General features: G+C 42.1%; 1 protein-coding gene across 1 annotated transcript in view; it reads left to right on the top strand.

The window, feature by feature from the left end:
- Positions 1-17,688, top strand: part of LOC144692426 (retinoid isomerohydrolase-like) — a 36,430-nt gene extending 18,742 nt beyond the window's left edge. Inside the window, exons 6-14 of the mRNA XM_078561260.1 lie at positions 365-512; positions 4,332-4,413; positions 5,908-6,040; positions 8,641-8,780; positions 9,758-9,887; positions 13,462-13,576; positions 13,680-13,774; positions 13,860-13,971; positions 16,977-17,688. Coding sequence (XP_078417386.1) covers positions 365-512; positions 4,332-4,413; positions 5,908-6,040; positions 8,641-8,780; positions 9,758-9,887; positions 13,462-13,576; positions 13,680-13,774; positions 13,860-13,971; positions 16,977-17,125 — 1,104 coding nt within the window. The 3' untranslated portion in view covers positions 17,126-17,688. The remainder of the gene's footprint in view (positions 1-364; positions 513-4,331; positions 4,414-5,907; positions 6,041-8,640; positions 8,781-9,757; positions 9,888-13,461; positions 13,577-13,679; positions 13,775-13,859; positions 13,972-16,976) is intronic.
- Positions 17,689-18,956: the final 1,268 nt, after the last annotated feature.

Genomic DNA, 18,956 nt, shown 5'->3' on the forward strand with positions numbered 1-18,956 from the left:
TTCTGAAGTTGTAATCGACACAAAAACAAAATTGTTGCAAATATTCAGTACGCCTGTCAGCATCTGTGGATAGAAGAGACATGTTGATGTTTCAGATGAGTCCTTTCTTTTGCAATTTCTGATTTTTATTTACACTGTAAAGTTAATTTTGGCCTTAATTTTCCACTATTCACACTCTTAGACAGTGCTGAAGAGCATAGGTAAACCTCAGAACCAGGAGAAAAATATCTTATAAAATTTATTAAGTTGAAGAGAAGCTACAGGTGACCTAAAGATCTCATTCCACATTAAGAAATTAGAATTTGTACAACCACTGATTCAAATTTTGGTATGCATTTTGTGATGTAATTTTATTTTGATGCAGGTGGATCTTTGCAACTATTGCACAATCAATGGTGTGACTGCCCACCCTCACATTGAGCATGATGGAACTGTCTACAATATTGGCAATTGCTTTGGGAAGGGATTTTCTTTTGCTTACAATATTATCAGAGTACCTCCAATGCAGCAAGGTATATATTATACATATGCTTTTCTTGGAACTATTCCAGCTATAGAAATTGATCAAAAATGTGTTGGGGGTGGTGGGGGAGGCGGAGGTGGAGTTGATGATGGGGAGCAGATGCACATGATCGACTCATCATTGTTGCAGCCATTGCAGTGTCATTTTCCAGCGGTAGCTGAAAACCATAATGGGTGTTTAAACAGATGACTACTGTACATAGATGATATTGATATTTGTTTCTGGCATTCAAAAGGACACATTATCTTTCAGATTGTTTATTCAGTTGGGGCAAGCAAGCTCCTCATTAGTCAGGTGCTCACAATTGCTTTAAATACAAGCAAAGAGTTAATCAAAAACTTTAATAAAATCTTCTTCAATTCTGAATTAATTCCAGTTCCTAAAGCAATGCACCTGCATTGGCCGAGTGACCCATTACTGGCAACTGCTGCCTACAGTTGCAGCTGTGCATTTCTTCAATGCTGGAAAGTCTAGCTGATGCTTTTGAAAGTATTCTCTTTTTTACTCAGTGACAGCTTCACTATGACTAAAAAGGCAAATATTAAAACCCAGTACAAAAGTGCTTAGTTTCCAGGTTCTAGATGTCAAGGATTTTGTCTCTCCAAAGCTACATGGTTTTCTGCTTGCAAACTATTTTTTATGGGTTCTGAAATGTTTTGGCTACACATGGGGCAGAATTTTTCTGTCGGCGTGTGGGGTGGGGGTGGGGGTGGGGGGCGGGACCTGCACGCCGATGCGTAAAACGAAGTGGGGGGAGGGGTGACGTTGGGTGGAACTCCCATGTCACCCCGCATCATTTACATTTTCAGGTCTGCGAGCACACAGCCGAGTCGGCTGCGCGCCCGCCAACCTATCAATGGCCTATTAAGGCCATTAAGAAACCAATTCAGCTTATTAACAACCTGCGCGTCCAACCTTAAGGCTGGCAGGCAGGCCAGGAGCCCAGGCAGACTTGTGAAAAAACATGAAACTTCATACATTGGCTGGATGAGGCTTCTTGAGGGTTTTTAAATTTTAATGAAAGGTTGCAATAAAAGTTATGGACATGTCCCAACTCATGTGACAGTGTCACATGAGGGTACATGGCAGGGAAAATTTTTAAACTCCTTCATTAAAAGTTTCAAAACAGAGCCAATCTCCCTGAGGGAGCACTTAGACTCAGGGAGATCTGTGTGCTCTTTCGTGCGCATGCACGAAAGAGCGCACTCACGGCTGAGGGAATCCCCCCTCCCCCGCCCAGCCTGCACAGGGGGCGCATAGCGCTTCCTGGCGGACGTCACGCTGGGCGGGCCTTAATTAGCCCACCCACGCAAAATGGCGGCGCGCCCCCAACCGGGGCTGCCGATCGGGAGCCCGCCTACTCGCGCCCGCTTCTGCTCTTCTCCCCCCCCCCGCACCAACAAGGGGAAAATTTTTCTCACAGTTGCCAATCAGAAATGCACCTTCTCTGTAAGGAACAGATGCAGTGAGGTTTACCTATTATAAGAAAGAAACATTCCATTTGCTTTATTTCATTTGCAATTTGTAAGCTAGTTTGAAGCTTCAGAGACATAGTTAAGTTTGCGCTCATGATAAACTCCATTCCCTAACCACTGACCCCATCCCTCTTCCTGAAAATTGTCTGAGGCTTAACCAAACTGTTTGTAACCATGATGTCACATTTGACCCTGAGATGAGCTTCTGACCACATATCCATGTCATCACGAAGAATGCTTATTTTCATCTTCATAACATCGTCCAACTCCACCCCTGCCTCATCTCATCTGCTGCCCAAACTCTTATCCATGCTTTTGTTACCTCAGGATTTGACTATTCCAATTCATACACGGCTGGCCTCCCATGTTCTACACTTCGTAAACTTGAGGTCATCCAAAACTCCACTGCCCATGTCCTAACTTGCACCAAGCACTGTTTACTCATCACACCTGTGTTCTCTGATGACCAGTTAAGCAACAGCTTGATTTAAAAATTCTCATTCTCATCTTTGTTTTCAAATCCCTCTATTACTTCAACACTCCCTATCTCTGTATTCTCCTATAGCTCCACAACCCTCCAAGATATCCACGCTCTTCTATCTCTGGCCTCTTAAGGTTCCTCAATTTTAATTGCTCCATTATTGGTAATTGTACCTTTAGCTGGAACTCCCTCCCTAACTGCACTGTGGGTGTAACTACACCACGTGCACAGCAGCGGTTCAAGAAGGCAGCTCATGAAGGGCAGTTGGGGATGGGCAATAAATGCTGGCCTAGCTAGTGACGCCCACATCTCACAAATGAATTTTAAAAAGCCGTCTAGGTGCTAAGCTCTGGAATTCCCTTCCCAAACCTTTTTTGGCTCTCACTTGCTCTTTCTTCCTTAAAATTCACCTCGTTGGCCAAAGTTTTGGTCATCTGCCCCTAATATCTCCATGGCTCTGTGCTACATTTAGCACCTTGGGTGTTTTATTATGTTACAGACACTATATAAATACAAGATGTTGTTGTTGTGGTGCTTTGTTATTTTCTTATTTTTATTGTATTTCTGAAGTTAAACTAAATTCTCTAGAAGTCATACAGTTATTACCTCTGCCACTGACATTGGGCAGATGTAATGTTTTCACCCCGCCAGCCTGTTTGGCTGTAAACAATATATCTCAAAAGCTCAAATGGATAGATTTCAACGAAGCTTAATACACAGATAAAATATGGCCCATGGAAGAACTGATTAGATTTTGGCAAAGATGTGGACCTGGATTGGGATCCTGGAAATTTTTAAATAAGCTGTTAACATTGGGAGATAGGGCGAATTGACTTTTTTTAAAAAGAATGTTAGGTCTTGTTTCATTTAGAATGTTGTTGATTGTTTTAGAATGTTGTGGATTGTCTCAGCTGCTGTGATGGAATTTGTCACATCTGTCTAAATTTAAGCCGAGTTTTCAGATCAGATTGTTGGATGTGGATTGGTCTGAAGCCTCCTCAGTGAGATGGAAGCTCTTAATAAAAAATATCTTTTTTTTGCTTTGTATTTAAAGAGAACCAACCAGGCAGGAAAAAGCCTCATGGAAGAGCTGTGTAATTGTAATAACATTCAGTTAACACTGGTAGAGGTATGCATTCTATTGAGTGCCCTCTTCACTTGCTAAGCCAGTGCATTTGTCTCTAGTCATACTGACTAGTCCACTGCAAAAAGCAAAAGTGTCTTAATGTACTACCACCTTAATTGCAAAACGGTTAGTGTTATTGCTTCACCAGAGCACTTCTTGATAACTACTTGTAGAAGGCAAAAATGTCTATTGAATCTGGCATATTACAAATGGTGCTGAACCAGAATTCTGGAATTTTGTACGTAATGCCATTATAAGTACCATCATCGCAAGCATCTCCGCAAAAAAGTTCGAGCCAGTTCTGAGCAGCACTGAAGATGATTGAGTCTTGGATTTTGAACTTTGTAGAAGAATCATCTGTGAACTACTCTTACACAGCATCCTAGAAGCTAGTTTCACAGCAGGATTTCCTGAATTCTGCCAGCAAATTATGCAAACTGAAAGAGAGATATTCAAGATAGATGCTGTTGAGTTTTTGCAACCATCTGGCAGCTTTCATAGTCAATTTACTGGTGCCAACACATGAATTATCATATTTATTGGGCTTTCATCTTTATGAGCACTTATGCTTTCATCAAAATTTCCTATCAAAGAGGTTAGCCACAATGAGCATTGTAGACCTGATATAATCAAATAACTAGCCTATAAGAACGATCAATTATAAATGGAGCTTTTAATGGTTATTGATTCTTCTTCAGCCCAACATTTAACTGTTCATAATTACAGATAGGCAAGACCCATTAAAGAAAATTGAAGTGGTTGTGCAGTTTCCATGTAGTGAAAGGTTCAAGCCATCCTATGTGCACAGGTTCGTATTGCTTTTTCTTCAGAGGAGCAATTTTGAATGTTTTATTGAATAATCCTAGAAGCTTTTGGAAAACAAAAGTGCTAACACAATGTTTATTAAAAAGTTGCAGCTAATCTGGTAAAATCATGTGAAGACTCAAATTTTGATAAAGTGTAGCTTTATCAACACAGATTTTCGCAGTGATTTCATTGAATAGAAATGGGTTGGATAGATTTGACCCTTAGGGCAGGATTTTCCCGTCAGCGAGCGGGGGCGGGGGGCGGGGGACGGGGCCTGCTTGCCGACACGTAAAATGACGCGTGGTGACGTCGGGCAGAACTCCCAACGTCACCCCGCCTCATTTAAATTTTCAGGTAGGCGGGGGCGCAGCAAAATCAGCTGTGTGCCCGCCAACTGACCTGCCAATGGCCAATTGGGGCCATTGACAGAGACGTTGAAGCAATTAATGGACCTGCCCGTCCAACTTTAAGGTTGGCGGGCAGGCCAGGAGCCCCGTCGGGAATTAGAAAAAGCATGAAACCTCATCCACAGGTGGAATGAGGTTTCACGTAGGTTTTAAAAAATTTAATTAAAGTTTTTAAAAAAGTTATGGACAAGTCCCAACTCATGTGGCGGTGTCACATGAGGGGACATGTCAGGGAATTTATTTTTCTATTTTTAATGTTTTTGACAGTAGAGGCGATCTCCCTGAGGCAGCACTTAGCCCTGGGAGATGAGTGCGCGAAAGAGCACACTCTCAGGTTTAGGGATCCCCCCGCCCGCACAGGGAGTGCATAGCGCTTCCATGCGGACGTAATGCTGGGCGGGCCACGTAAAATGGCGGCGTGCCCCTGATCAGGGGTGCCGATCGGAGGCCGCACAACTTCACCCCGAGCGGGGCGTAATCCTGCCCTTAGTGTTCCTGAGCTGAAAAAGGAAACAATCAGGCATGTTTGCTGTTGGTGACCATTAGCCCCTATCCAACAGTGTGAATGGATGTTGGATGAGTATAGGATTAGGCTCAGTGATGTTGGGTGAGTACAGGATTAGGCTCAGTGATGTTACTATTCCCCCCCTATTCTTCTATGGTTGTACAATTTGCTGATATTTTGTTGTGAAAATGATCATTTGTTAAACTACCATAAGACTTTAAACCCTTTTATCTCCACAATTAAAGTATAATCTCCAGGAAAATTTTAGCAGCTCCCTTATCTTAAATCTGATCAAGAAGCTTAAATAGGGTTAAACAGCCCTTAGGATTCATTCTAATTTGGCTCAAGAATGAATTTGTTTGCATAGGTTCTTAATATTCAAAAGGAAGAGATGGCAATTCATTCTGGTCATAAAATCATGATGCTTACCCTTTTAACATACAGCACATTAATAGAGAAAATTAATTTTGATGATGATTCTGTGAAGCTTCTTGCAATGTCTTTTTATGTTAAAGGTTCCATATAAATGCAAATGTGTTGAATCACTGCTATTTGTGACCAGAAATCATCTTTATCTAAACAGTTTTGGTTTGTGTGAAAACTACATTGTATTTGTGGAGCAACCGGTCAAAATTAACCTGTGGAAATTTCTCTCATCATGGAGCGTGCGAAGTACTACCTATATGGATTGCTTTGAGTCAAATGATTCCATGGGAGTAAGTAACTGTTCATTGTGCACAAAGAAGTAACATTTAACTTCCATAAGGAGGATTTTGGTTTCTGAGTGGTACTTTTCTAGGTGAAAATATAACTGTTTAACAGAATTTAATATAAAAAACAAATATGATGAAGCTTTGAAATATATACCTAACATCTTGTTCACTGATTTAACTTATTCACTGATGATTACACAATGTTCAGCACCATTCATGACTCCTCAGATATTGAAGCAGCCCATGTCCATATGCATCAAGACCTGGACAACATTCAGGCTTGGGCTGATAAGTGGCAAGTAACGTTCAGTGCCTCACAAGTGCCAGGCAATGATTATCTTCAACAAGAGAGAATCTAATCATCTCCCTTTGACATTCAATGGTATTGCCATTTCTGAATCCCCCACTGTCAACATCCTGGGGCTACCATTGACCAGAAACTAAACTGGACTAGCCATATAAATACTGTGATACAAGAGCAGGTCAGAGGCTGGGAATTCTGTGGAGAATAACTTACCCCCTGATTCCCAAAGCCTGTCCATCATCTGCAAGACACAAGTCAGGAGAGTGATGGAATACTCTCTACTTGTCTGGATGAGTGCAGCTCCAACAACATTCAAGAAGCTCAACACCATCCAGGATTAAACAGTCTGCTTAATTGGCACCCCATCCACCACCTTCAACATCCGCTCCCTCCACCATTGACATACAATGGCAGCAGTGTGTACCATCTACAAGATGCATTGCAGGAGCTTACCAAGGCTCCTTCAACAGCACCTTCCAAATCCATGACCTCTACCATCTAGAAGGACTAGGGCAGCAGATGCACGGAAATACCGCCAGTTGCAAGTTCGCCTCCAAGCATACATCCTGACTTGGAAATATATCGCCGTTCCTTCACTGCCACTAGGTCAAAATCCTGGAACTCCCTTCCTAACAGCACTGTGGGTGTACCTACACCACATGGACGGTAGCGGTTCAAGAAGGTGGCTTACCACTGCTTTCCCAAGGGCAATTAGGGATGGGCAATAAAATTGCTGGCCTAGCTAGTGATGCCCACATCCCCTGAAAAAAGTAAAAAAAGCAATGGTCATACACATAATAATTATATCAGATGATGTTATGGCACTATTTTGAATTAAAGTTACAAACTAATATCAAAGTACAGATCCACTCACGATATATCTAACATGGTTAGCTATCCAATAGAAGCCCCAAAAGCAAAATACTGCGGATGCTGGAAATCCGAAATTAAAAACAGAAAATGCTGGAAATACTCAGCAGGTCTGGCAACATCTGTGGAGAGAGAAAGAGAGTTAACGTTTCAGGTTGTGATGAAAGGTCCCAACCTGAAATGTTGGGCGGAATCTTGAGCTGTCGCTGATGGTGAGCTTGGAGGTGGGAAGAGCATGTAATTAGGCAGGATGGTGGCATACCGGAACCCCGCTGCCATCCCACCTCTGCCAGAATTGAGTTCTGGGCGGGAAGGCCCATGGCCGACCTTCCCGCCCCACTGCCTATTGAGGCCCGAAAGTGGCCAATTAATGACCACTTAATAGCCTCATCCTGCCAACGCCACTGGTATTAACCCCATGCTGGGCAGGCCTGTTGACATGCAGCATGCATGGCAGCTAAAACAATGTGGCAGCTTGTCACCTCCTGGGGATGTGGTTTACTCAATCAAAGGCATTCAGTGCCTGACCAAGTGACTCAACATCAGGAATGAAGGCCTGCTGAGAACCACACCCTTGCCCTTGCTGCCGACCTCCCTACACCCCTCTCCCCATGACCCCCAACCTGCAAAACCCCTGCACCCTCACATTACTTACCTGTGGCCCTACCTTACCTGTCACTCCACAGCCTTCAATGTGGCGTAGCTGAGCATAAGAGCTTCTGACCTCTGATTGGCCGGCAGTTCTCGGTAGGTGAGACTTCCGCCCCTGGGGTCTTGATTCCAGGGGAAAGGCCACTGCTGGCCTCACCATTGCCTGCTTGGCTTGGGATGCCTTCCTGAAAAGAGGCTGCACAGTTCTCTTGATGGCTCATCAACATGATTCTGCCTGTTAACACAGTTTCTCTCCCTACATATATTACCAGACCTGCTGAGTATTTCCAGCATTTTATGTGCTTATAACTATAAGCCCCATTTTGTTTGATTTAAGGAGTTGTGTGCTTTTAGATGTGCATACAAGTATATATTGGCGCCTGTAGCTTTGCCATGATTCCATTTTTTTTTTGTAGTGCCGGTTATAAGCAATTATATGTGTTAATAGAACAATAGAAGTTTACAGCCTTTCAGTTAATCATACTTGTGCTGGCATTCCGTGCACCAGCAATCCAAAACTAATCCTACTGCTCTGCTATCTTCCCATTGCAGAGTGTTTCTCCTTAAAAGGTTTCAGCAAAGCATTTGATGGTTTGCAATCCACTGTGTAAAGAAATTTCATTTCTCTCTTCCTCTCTTAGTGCTAATTTTAAATTGATCTTATCCATCACAACATGCTGCATGTAAATGCTTATGACCCTCCTGTCCTGATTATATGGTTATAGTTGGACAGAACTGTGAAGAGTTCCAATTTGTCATGAAATTATGTGTTTTACAGACATGGTTCCATATTGCAAACAAGAAAACTGGTGAATATCATAAAGTCAATTACAGGACTTCAGCATTTAACATTTTCCATCATATTAATACTTATGAAGACAGCGGCTTTATTATTGTTGATGTATGCTCCTGGAAGGGGTAGGTGCCTATATTAATTGGTTATCTGATGTTGGTTAAAAAAAGCCAATATTTATTTAAAAATGATTGTTAAACTCCACCTTTTCAAATCTTTCACCAATGATCTCAAGTGCTGATTCATACTGGAGAATACAGTCATTGGATGCCATCTGATTTCTCACTTATGGCCATGTTTCATGTGTGAGCCCAGAAAATTAGTGTCTGCAGGCTATCCAACTGTATCATAGAATGATAGAGAACAGAAGAAAGCCATTTGGCCCCTTCTGCCTATGGTAGACTTATCTAATTAATCCCATTCCCCTGCTCTTTCCCCATAATCCTAATTTATTTCCCTTTCAGGCATTTATCAAATTATCTTCTGAATATTACTATTGAATCTGCGTCCAGTACCATTTCAGGCAGTGCAACCCAGGTCACAACATTGGTAGAAGCAATGTTTCCTCTTGGTGCCTCGGGGGGTGCTTTTGCCAATTACCTTAAATCCATGCCATCTGGTTACTGATGCTTCTGCCACCGGAACTAGTTTCTCCTTATCTATTCCATCAAAACCATTCATGATATTGAACACATCTATTAAACCTCCTGACATCAGTGATAGAAAGATTTTTTTTTGATGTCCTTGCCCCCCCACTACTCCTCCCCCGCTCCCTGTCAGCCTCCATGTTAAAGTGTCAACATTTCACTCACTGTGCCCCTAGCACTAAAAACATGAGGAACTTGGCAGTGTGGGGAAATAAACTAATTTTTGCCATGTGTATCATTCATTTGTTCAAACACAAGCTGTGCCACCACATTCCCCAGTGCTAACAAATCTGTTAATAATCTTAAATGCTCAAATGATTTTGTACAGTACGAAAATCTCATTATTATGGATTTGGATAATTTTAAAAGTTACATTACCTTAGCAACCTTTTTTGCCCAGCTTCTATCTCATATGAAGTTTTTTTTTAATGAATATTGTATCACTTCCAATATAGGTTTGAGTTTGTATATAATTACCTGTGGCTTGCCAATTTACGTGAAAACTGGGAAGAAATTAAAGTGAATGCAAAAAAGGCTCCTCAGCCAGAAGTTAGGAGATATGTTCTGCCATTGGATATAAACAATGTGAGTTTTAATTATTGTGGAATATTAATAGGAAAAGACATTTACCTCCTGAGTCTGAACCCATCACAGACAAATGGATATCTCATTTGACAATAAAGGCCATAATTTAAATGGAGTTGGATAAACTTTTGTTGTAATATTGGCCAGTGGTCCACTAAAACAGCAAGAATTGGGCTAAATTGAGAGAAATGACAAGTGCTGAAAAGTTCAAATAAAAATATAAAATTGTGGAACTACACATCAGGCCTTTTAACAGTTGGAGAGAAAAGAGGGTTCAGATTCTGAAGAAATGTCCATACCTAAAACTGTTGCCCATCTTTTATAGTTAACGTTTTGAGTCTGTATGACTCTTCTTCAGAAGCTCTGAGGAAGTCATATGGACTCGAACCCTTAACTCTTTTTTTTCTCTCCACAGTTGCTGTCAGACCTGCTGAATTTTTCCAGCATTTTCTGTTTTTGTTTCAGATTTCCAGCATCTGCAGTATTTTGCTTTTACCCATCTTTTATGTTCTTGAGGTGCTGTAGGATTTGACGTATATTTCCAACATTTTTTGTTTCTATTAAAATTGATGCTGTGAATGGAAGCCAATAAGTTAACATTCAAAGTAAAAAATTTAAAGAGACTCAGATTATTTTTTTTAAATGCACGCAAGTGCATAAAAGCTTGGTCAAACTAAAATACTTGAGCAGGTTAATTATTCTTGAATTGTAATTCATGTAAACGTCAGTTAATAGATTACTTAATGGCAGGTATTGAGTTATGTAAACAAGGAAAGTTTAAAATACAATTTCAGGTTAGATGATTTTGGCTAGAGTGACAATTTGAGTACTACCAGTGCGCCGAAGCATCAATAAGATAGGGTGAAAATCAACCAGGGTTCCTGCCAGACAGACATTTGTGAATTGAGCAACTGAAGGGTATTTGTTTTTGGAGCAAGCTAGATAGACTGCAGAGTCTTATTGTACCTTCTTGAGTTACCGATTACTATCTAGGGTGGAACTACATGGAGCCAGCCTTCAGGGCCCTGAGTCCATGCATGGGAAATGGACATTGCCCCTGGGGCCTTGCAATCTTTGAATTTTCACACCTCAAGCACAGACTAGTACCCTGGTAGGAATTTGTGCTCGGAAGTGAAACAAGAAAGTAATATGCTGCAAGCCTATAACCTGAAAATGGTTGGGATTGCTGTAAAGAAAAGGTGGTACTTAATCTTATCAGAATTCCCTTGCATCGTTGTCTGCCTTACTCAGATGAAGGATCTGAGGGGGCTCCGGGCACAAGGGTCAATATTGTCCTATTCAGCATGTTCCTGTGAATAGGTAGCCAACTAGTGAACCCGCAGAAAAATTATACTGGAGGATCAAAATGCTGCCTTATTTATGTAATAATATTTGGTCTGTGCCTATTGCAGGCACAGGCGACATTCCATCCCTTTCCACTCAGACAGTACATGTACCCCAATTGTTGACCCCAGGAAAATCAACCTCAGTGTATTGGGCATTGGCTGAGGAAGGAATAAGCTTCTATTATGAAGACCTCCGCATGTTGAATAGGTTGCTGGCATTCACTAGCCAGACTAAATGTGAACCTTGTGTATAATAAAGCCTAGCATCTATAACTCCTTTAAGGATATCAAAAGATAACTATGGAGGAAAAACAGTTAAAGTTGGGAGATCAGAAATTCACAGAAACAAATTGAAGAGCACTGAAGACTGGCTTTGATATATAAGACATCCCCAGGTTTTACAGGTCTTTTCACAATTTGACAAAGTGCTACATCAAAGCAAAACAAGTTTAATATAATCATATCTTAAAGTATTCAAGAATCAACAAGTACTTTTTACGAACAGTCGCTTAGTATAGAACTTGAATATTGTTGAAAAGAGAGGCATGTTACCAAAGCTTTTTGTCTTGCATTCATCAGGACAAATGCAAGAACGCCAAATTTCAAATGATCACAACAATTTATACTACAAGAGAAAAGGGTGCTGATTGGTTGGCAAGTCAACTCCGATTGGCCGAGGCACTTCCGTGGAGAAGGCAACGGGGAAATAAACTCCAGGGTACTTCAAAAAAGATGTAAGGCTTGAACATATTCTCTCTGTTGCAGAGTATGGGTCCCTGTGTATGAATGTATGCCACTTCTAGCAAGCGTAAATGATCCATGTTAAAAGGGCAATTGATTATTTTAAATTAGTTGGTAGTGTAGCTATTAGCACACTCTGGATTGTTCAGTAAGTGCTGCCCAATCATGGAATCACATCTAACAGTGGAGATTTTGTTTTGGATTTTACAAGTGCGGACTGGTTGAAGACAGTCTGTACTCTTCCTGTTACAAACAACTGAAGCAACGTGTAATTTGATTCGATCAGCCAACTGCTGGGATATATGGCCTACATACCTGGCATTGCACTGTTCTGCCTACCAATTAAGCAATGTCGTGTATAAGTTTCACTGCTGGCGCGAAGCCAGATACATAGGACCAATGTCCCAATGATTGGCTGATCAAATCAAACAGCGTGTTCCTTCGGTTGTTCGTAACAGGGAGAATGCAGACCATACTCAACCAGCCCACAATTGCAAAACCTAAAACAAAATGTTAGGTGTGATTCCATGATTGGGCAGCACTTGCTGAACAACCCTGAGTGCGCTCATTGCTATATGAACAAGCAATTTAAGATAATCAGTTGAGCTTGTCACATGGCTCATTTACACTTGCTAGAAGTGACATACATTCATATGCAGGAACCTGTTCTCTGCAAACAAAAGGAATATGTTCAAGCCTTGTCCCTTTTTTGGATTACTTAGGAGCATGGGGAGCCTATAGTTCCCTATTGCTTTCTCCATGGCAATGTCTCAGCCAATAAGAGTCTGTTTGCTTACCAATCAGCACCATTTTCTTCTGTAGTATAAATTGTTGTGATAGTTTGAAAGTTGGCATTTCTACGTTTGTCCTGATGAGTGCAAAATGAAAGGTTTCAGCAACATGCCTCTTTTCCAGCAATATTCAAGTGTGTTTACCTAAATGAAAGTGTGCCTTTTGGTTTCCCTGATGTTCTAGTCACTGTCTCTACATGTCCTACTGCATAATGGTTTCTGTGCTCCAAAAAATTGTTAACCTATTCACATGTTGCAACTCCAAATCAGCAGTCTACTGTCTTGTATTGAGAATAAATTACTTCCACTTTTACAAAACACAGTGGTTACACCGGAATTGATTGCTCCATGCCAACAGATACTTCAGTCACTCCCTTAAGGAGGAGGAGTTGCTCACACCACCACAACCCTATCACTGGACCAACTGGCCCCCAGGCAAGGGGTCCCATCAGTTTTTTTTTGTTTTAAATGGGTACCTCTTGTTTGCCAGGCCTGGATCCCACTGATAGGGTCCCTATACATCCTTATGGAGGCCAATACACCACCACTTACTCAGTCAGTGCCTTTTCTCCAAGAATTCTGCCTGTGCTTCCACCAAGGTTGCCTTTGTGGAACATTAAGCACATAAACATTGTTAAAAAACATTGAAATGAAGAATTCTTTCATACAGTGCCTTGCTTATTGTGTCTTATCTAGGTTGAACATGGCAAAAATCTAGTGTCTCTCAACACCACAACTGCCACTGCTACAGTTCGGCAAGATGGAACAATTTGGCTTGAACCAGAAGTGCTCTTCTCAGGGTCTCGGCAAGGTGACACCCTTCTTTTAATACAAGGATATGCAAAAATAAAATCTTATGAGATGTTTTCAGAGATTGATTGAAATTTGCATAAAACATATTTTCTGTGTTACAGCATTTGAATTTCCTCAAATTAACTATCAGAAATTCAGTGGCAAGGACTACACCTATGCCTATGGACTGGGATTGAACCATTTTGTCCCAGACAAGGTAAAAATTGGGGTAGCTGGGGAGGAAATTATATTTAGTAGCAAATGAATTTGCTTTCTCTTATACCTTTTATTCTCCCATGCAGATATATAAGTTAAACGTGAAAACCAAGGAGCACTGGCTATGGCAGGAACCAGATACATATCCATCAGAACCCATCTTTGTTCCACGTCCAGATGCAATGGATGAAGATGATGGTATAAAATAAGGCTGCATTTGCTGCCAACGCCGTTCATGTGCAGTTGTACTGTTTTACTCCGTGACATCATTGCGGGTGATGGAGTAGGCAGGGGCCAGGAGCAGAGATGCTTATCAAACAGCTATTAAAGACAATTAAAATTAAGATTAAAAATTCCTCACCTTCTCCAAGTTGGTGGGGCATAGGGGAGGAATGGAGCTGGGGATCGGGAATGGGAAGGGAGGGGAGGTTTCTGACTCGCCAGCCGCAATTCCAATTACAACCTCCATATCCCACCTTTGGGGCTTCTTCCGGTTTGAAACAGTGGCCTCCCCACAGTTGCTGAATCTCCTGCTCTGGACTCCCTTCCCCTTAACCCAAGTCTGTCACCATGAAGAAGCCATGGAGCAGCACGTGCAGTATATGGAGGTGGTATTCTGGAATCCAAATAAGATCCAACTGGCCCTGCCTCCCCTGCAAATGACGTCATTGGTTTTCTGTGCATGTGCAGACAAGTGCACATGCACAGATGGATATTGGCGGCCATCTTGCGTGGCCACCTTGCGGTAGCAAGAGACACAGTGATAAAATTAATGTTGGATCAGGCAGTAAGATGTGAGATGGAGCTTGCTTTGCAATTTATGATGAAAACTTTGAATGGCAGCAGTGGTTTCTATTCTGCTTTGCCTCCCCGATATCAAACAAATGGGAAAACCAGGTTGAATTTGTCACTGTGACTTCCCTTTTGGCTCCAGATAACCTTGTACACTAATGACTGAGCAGCAGAGTGATTCTAGTTGCACAAAAAGTGGGAAGCTCATGAGGGCTGTTAAAGTGTGCTGTTTTAGTTGATTAACTCTATAGTGACACTCCACACTTCAGGAGACCCTAAGCCTTGGCTCTTGTCAATTTGAAACTAAGCTGTCTGGGTTTGGGTAAGCATAGTGTTTCTACAAGGCATGTGAATGTCTTAGCAGCTTGGTTTGGAGACTCTTGAGCATGCTAATAGATTTCCAATTGTCAGAACCCTTACTGATGTATGATGTGTCACTTGTCTATGAGACTATTTGCATCCAGTCTCCTCGTGCATTTGCTCTAACAATGGATGAATCTACTGCTATAAAACCTCAAGATTTTCCAAGTCTCTCTTTTATATATAAAAAAAGAATGATCACTGAAAATCTCTGATAGCTCATTTGGCATGTTAACCACCTAGTATCGAGCTGTGTCGTGGCAGCAGCAGTGTGATTTCCTGTATGGGGGCTTAGATTTCACACATGCATGCAGGCAGATGGGTGAGTTATGAAAGGGATTGTGTTAAACACTAGGCTGAGGCAACAGTATTAAGAGAAGGAAAATATTGGTTAATGAATGCCTGTCTCTTTATGGAGTATGTGGAACATTCCTTGTTCCAGTCCTACTCCGGCCCCCTCCCACAACTCTTTCTCCAGTACATTGATGGTTACTTCGGTGCTGCTTCATGTTCTCATCGGGACCTGGAAAAATTTATTAATTTTGCTTCCAATCTCCACCCCTCCATCATTTTCACATGGTCCATCTCTGACACTTCCCTTCCCTTCCTTGACCTCTCTGTCTCAATTTCTGATGATAGACTGTCCACCAATATCTATTACAAGCCTACCGACTCCCACAGCTACCTCGACTACAGCTCCTCACACCCCGCTTCCTGTAAGGACTCCATCCCATTCTCTCAGTTCCTTCGCCTCCGTCGCATCTGTTCTGATGACGCTACCTTCAAAACCAGTTCCTCTGACATGTCCTCCTTCTTCCTTAACTGAGGTTTTCCACCCACGGTTGTTGACAGGGCCCTCAACCGTGTCCGGCTCATCTCCCACGTATCCGCCCTCACGCCTTCTCCTCCCTCCCAGAAACATGATAGGGTTCCCCTTGTCCTCATTTATCACCCCACCAGCCTCTGCATTCAAAGGATCATCCTCCGCCATTTCCACCAACTCCAGCATGATGCCACTACCAAACACATCTTCCCTTCACCCCCCCTGGTGGCATTCTGTAGGGATCGTTCCCTCCGGGACACCCTGGTCCACTCCTCCATCACCCCCTACTCCTCAACCCCCACCTATGGCACCTCCCCATGCCCACGCAGAAGATGCAACACCTGCCCCTTCACTTCCTCTCTCCTCACCGTCCAAGGGCCCAAACGCTCCTTTCAAGTGAAGCAGCATTTCTCTTGCATTTCCCCTAACTTAGTCTACTGCATTCGTTGCTCCCAATGCGGTCTCCTCTACATTGGAGAGACCAAACACAAACTGGGCGACCGCTTTGCAGAACACCTCCGGTCTGTCCGCAAGAAAGACCCAAACCTCCCTGTCGCTTGCCATTTTAACACCCCACCCTGCTCTCTTGCCCACATGTCTGTCCTTGGCTTGCTGCATTGTTCCAGTGAAGCTCAACGCAAACTGGAGGAACAGCACCACATCTTCCGACTAGGCACTTTACAGCCTTCCGGGCTGAATATTGAATTCAACAACTTTAGATCTTAAACTCCCTCCCCCTATCCCCATCCCATTTCTTCCCCCTCCCTTTTGTTTTTTTCAATAATTTATATAGATTTTTCTTTTCCCACCTATTTCCATTATTTTTAAATCTACAACTAATACCTTGTCAGTCTTTCCACCCCACCCCCACTAGAGCTGTACCTTGAGTGTCCTGCCATCCATTCTTAATTAGCACTTTTCTTAGATAATATCACCACCTTCAACACCTCTTTGATCCTTTTGTCTGTGACATCTTTTGATTATCTGCTCCTATCACTGCTTGCTTGTCCCTACAACCACCCCACCCTCAACTTCTCTCTCCCCCGCCCCCCACCTTAAACCAGCTTATATTTCACCCCTCTCCTAACTATACTCAGTTCTGTTGAAAGGTCATGTGGACTCGAAACGTCGACTCTTTTCTTCTCCACCGATGCTGCCAGACCTGCTGAGTTTTTCCAGGTAATTCTGTTTTTGTTTTGGTTAATGATTGTTTACTTTTTGTTAACAGGAGTGTTACTGACTTCCGTTGTAAGCCCAGGTTCAGGACAAAGACCTGCCTTCCTTTTGATTCTTGATGCCAAAGATCTCAGTGAAATAGCTAGGGCAGAGGTGGAGACCAACATCCCTGTTACCTTCCACGGAATGTACAAACCATGATGACCTATTACCCAGCAAAACTGATTATTATAGTCACTCAAAAACACTGCAATGTAAAACAAAATGTATACAGAACAAAAAAATCATGCTAACATCATATCCCTTCCTTTAGCTGGTATGTCAGTACATGTGAAAATATATATTATCTTAATTCTTAACTTGCATATGTTGAATAGTTTTGAAGTACACAATACATCAAAATTAGCTAACACCAATGGTGGATTTCTATGTGAAGCCGAGTATTCATTGTTTGATGTTACAGCTGTAAGCAACCAGAATTAATGTCTAAGAAAGAAAAGGTTAAAAAAGTCAAAGTTGCTTTATTTTTCATCTGTGATTATTAAAACATCTTGTCGCAAGATTTTTTTGCCTCTCACAGCCTAAGCTGTATGTAGTTGTGTTCATCATGCTGAGATAATGGTAACAAAATGATGGTGTATCTCTCACAGTATGATATGACTGTCAGTCTTTCTCCATTATCTATATCACAAACACCAGGCAGTTTGTGGTATGCCATTTCCACTCCATTGGATTGCAGCAGAATTAAAAAGCAATGTATGTTGTTCCAGTTCTTGTCTGTAACGTCAGACCTAATGGAGAAAGGAATAATTTTGTGTAACTTAGAAAATAGCACATGCACAATCTGCTGCTGAGGGCAAGTAGGCAAAATTCAAGCGGACAATTTCCATGGGAATTGTCTGACCTCCTGCTATAACGTGGACAGAAATGCAGAACAAGTAGTCTAAATGCCTGCTTATGTCTTTTCTCCAGTTTTTTGCTAAAGTTGGGATAATCCCAGTGGAAATTCTAGCCTCTGATTTTTATTGTTGAGTTTGGATTAGTGGAATTTGTCTAATTAAACCTACTAATTAGGGGAGAGACATAAATCCTACCATTTAAGTTACTGGCCTGTCCTTAGCATAAAACAAAGGAAATAGCACAATTCCAAATGAATGAATGAGCTATAGTACTTTTGAGAGTAATAAATCTATAAGTCTGCTGTAATGACTGAAAGATGTGGGCTCAGTTGGTATTGGGAATTCTACATGGGCTAGTTTGGTACTTAGTGTGTCCTTACTTAGCTATTCTAAGCCAGGGCTGCAATAAATATGTTACATTTTGTCTTAGTACTATTGGACTAGGGGAGGAAAAAAATCAGCTGGTTTCTGCTCTTGCATGCTACCTCAAGGCCCCTTCCATGGTCAGTGTAAGACCCATTCTCTGGTCTAAAGGCTCTTTTCTTTACTCTTGATATCAATGGCACACAACTTGGATGAAATGTGACACACCTTTATTAAATCTCTGAGCTATAGTACATACTCATAATCACACTGGTTGCTTAGGAATCCCGGAAGTTAGGGTTCGTTTCAGGTGATCAACCCTTTGACAGATCTCCTGACGTGACTTCACTATAGCTGACCAGGCCATTCTACTAACTGAAGGAACAATGGGTGGAATTTTACCTTCCTGCCGAAGTCAATGGAGTTTAGAATGGCTCGCTGCATTTTATGGCCCCGTCCTGCCACGACTGGGCCATAAAATTCCAGCCAATGTCGTTGAGGGCTATGTCTTTATACACATTCCTGACTCTGGTCCTTGGCAGATAAGGCAATACCTTAAATAGGATCGCCTGATTGGATTATTAGTCCCGCCCTGGCCATAAAAGACCACCCCCATGTGGTCACATCCTGCCCTCAGTGGGGATATGGCAGGGGTCTTCACATGCACGCCAATGATGAGTGTGATTACTGTATCTTGGGGCAGGAAGAAGGCTATTCACGTGTTCCGAATGGCCACGTCTTGTTCAGTTTCAGTAGACGAAGTGTCTGTG

Source organism: Cetorhinus maximus, chromosome 17 (genome assembly GCF_964194155.1).
Source record: "Cetorhinus maximus chromosome 17, sCetMax3.hap1.1, whole genome shotgun sequence".
Lineage (NCBI taxonomy): Eukaryota > Metazoa > Chordata > Chondrichthyes > Lamniformes > Cetorhinidae > Cetorhinus > Cetorhinus maximus.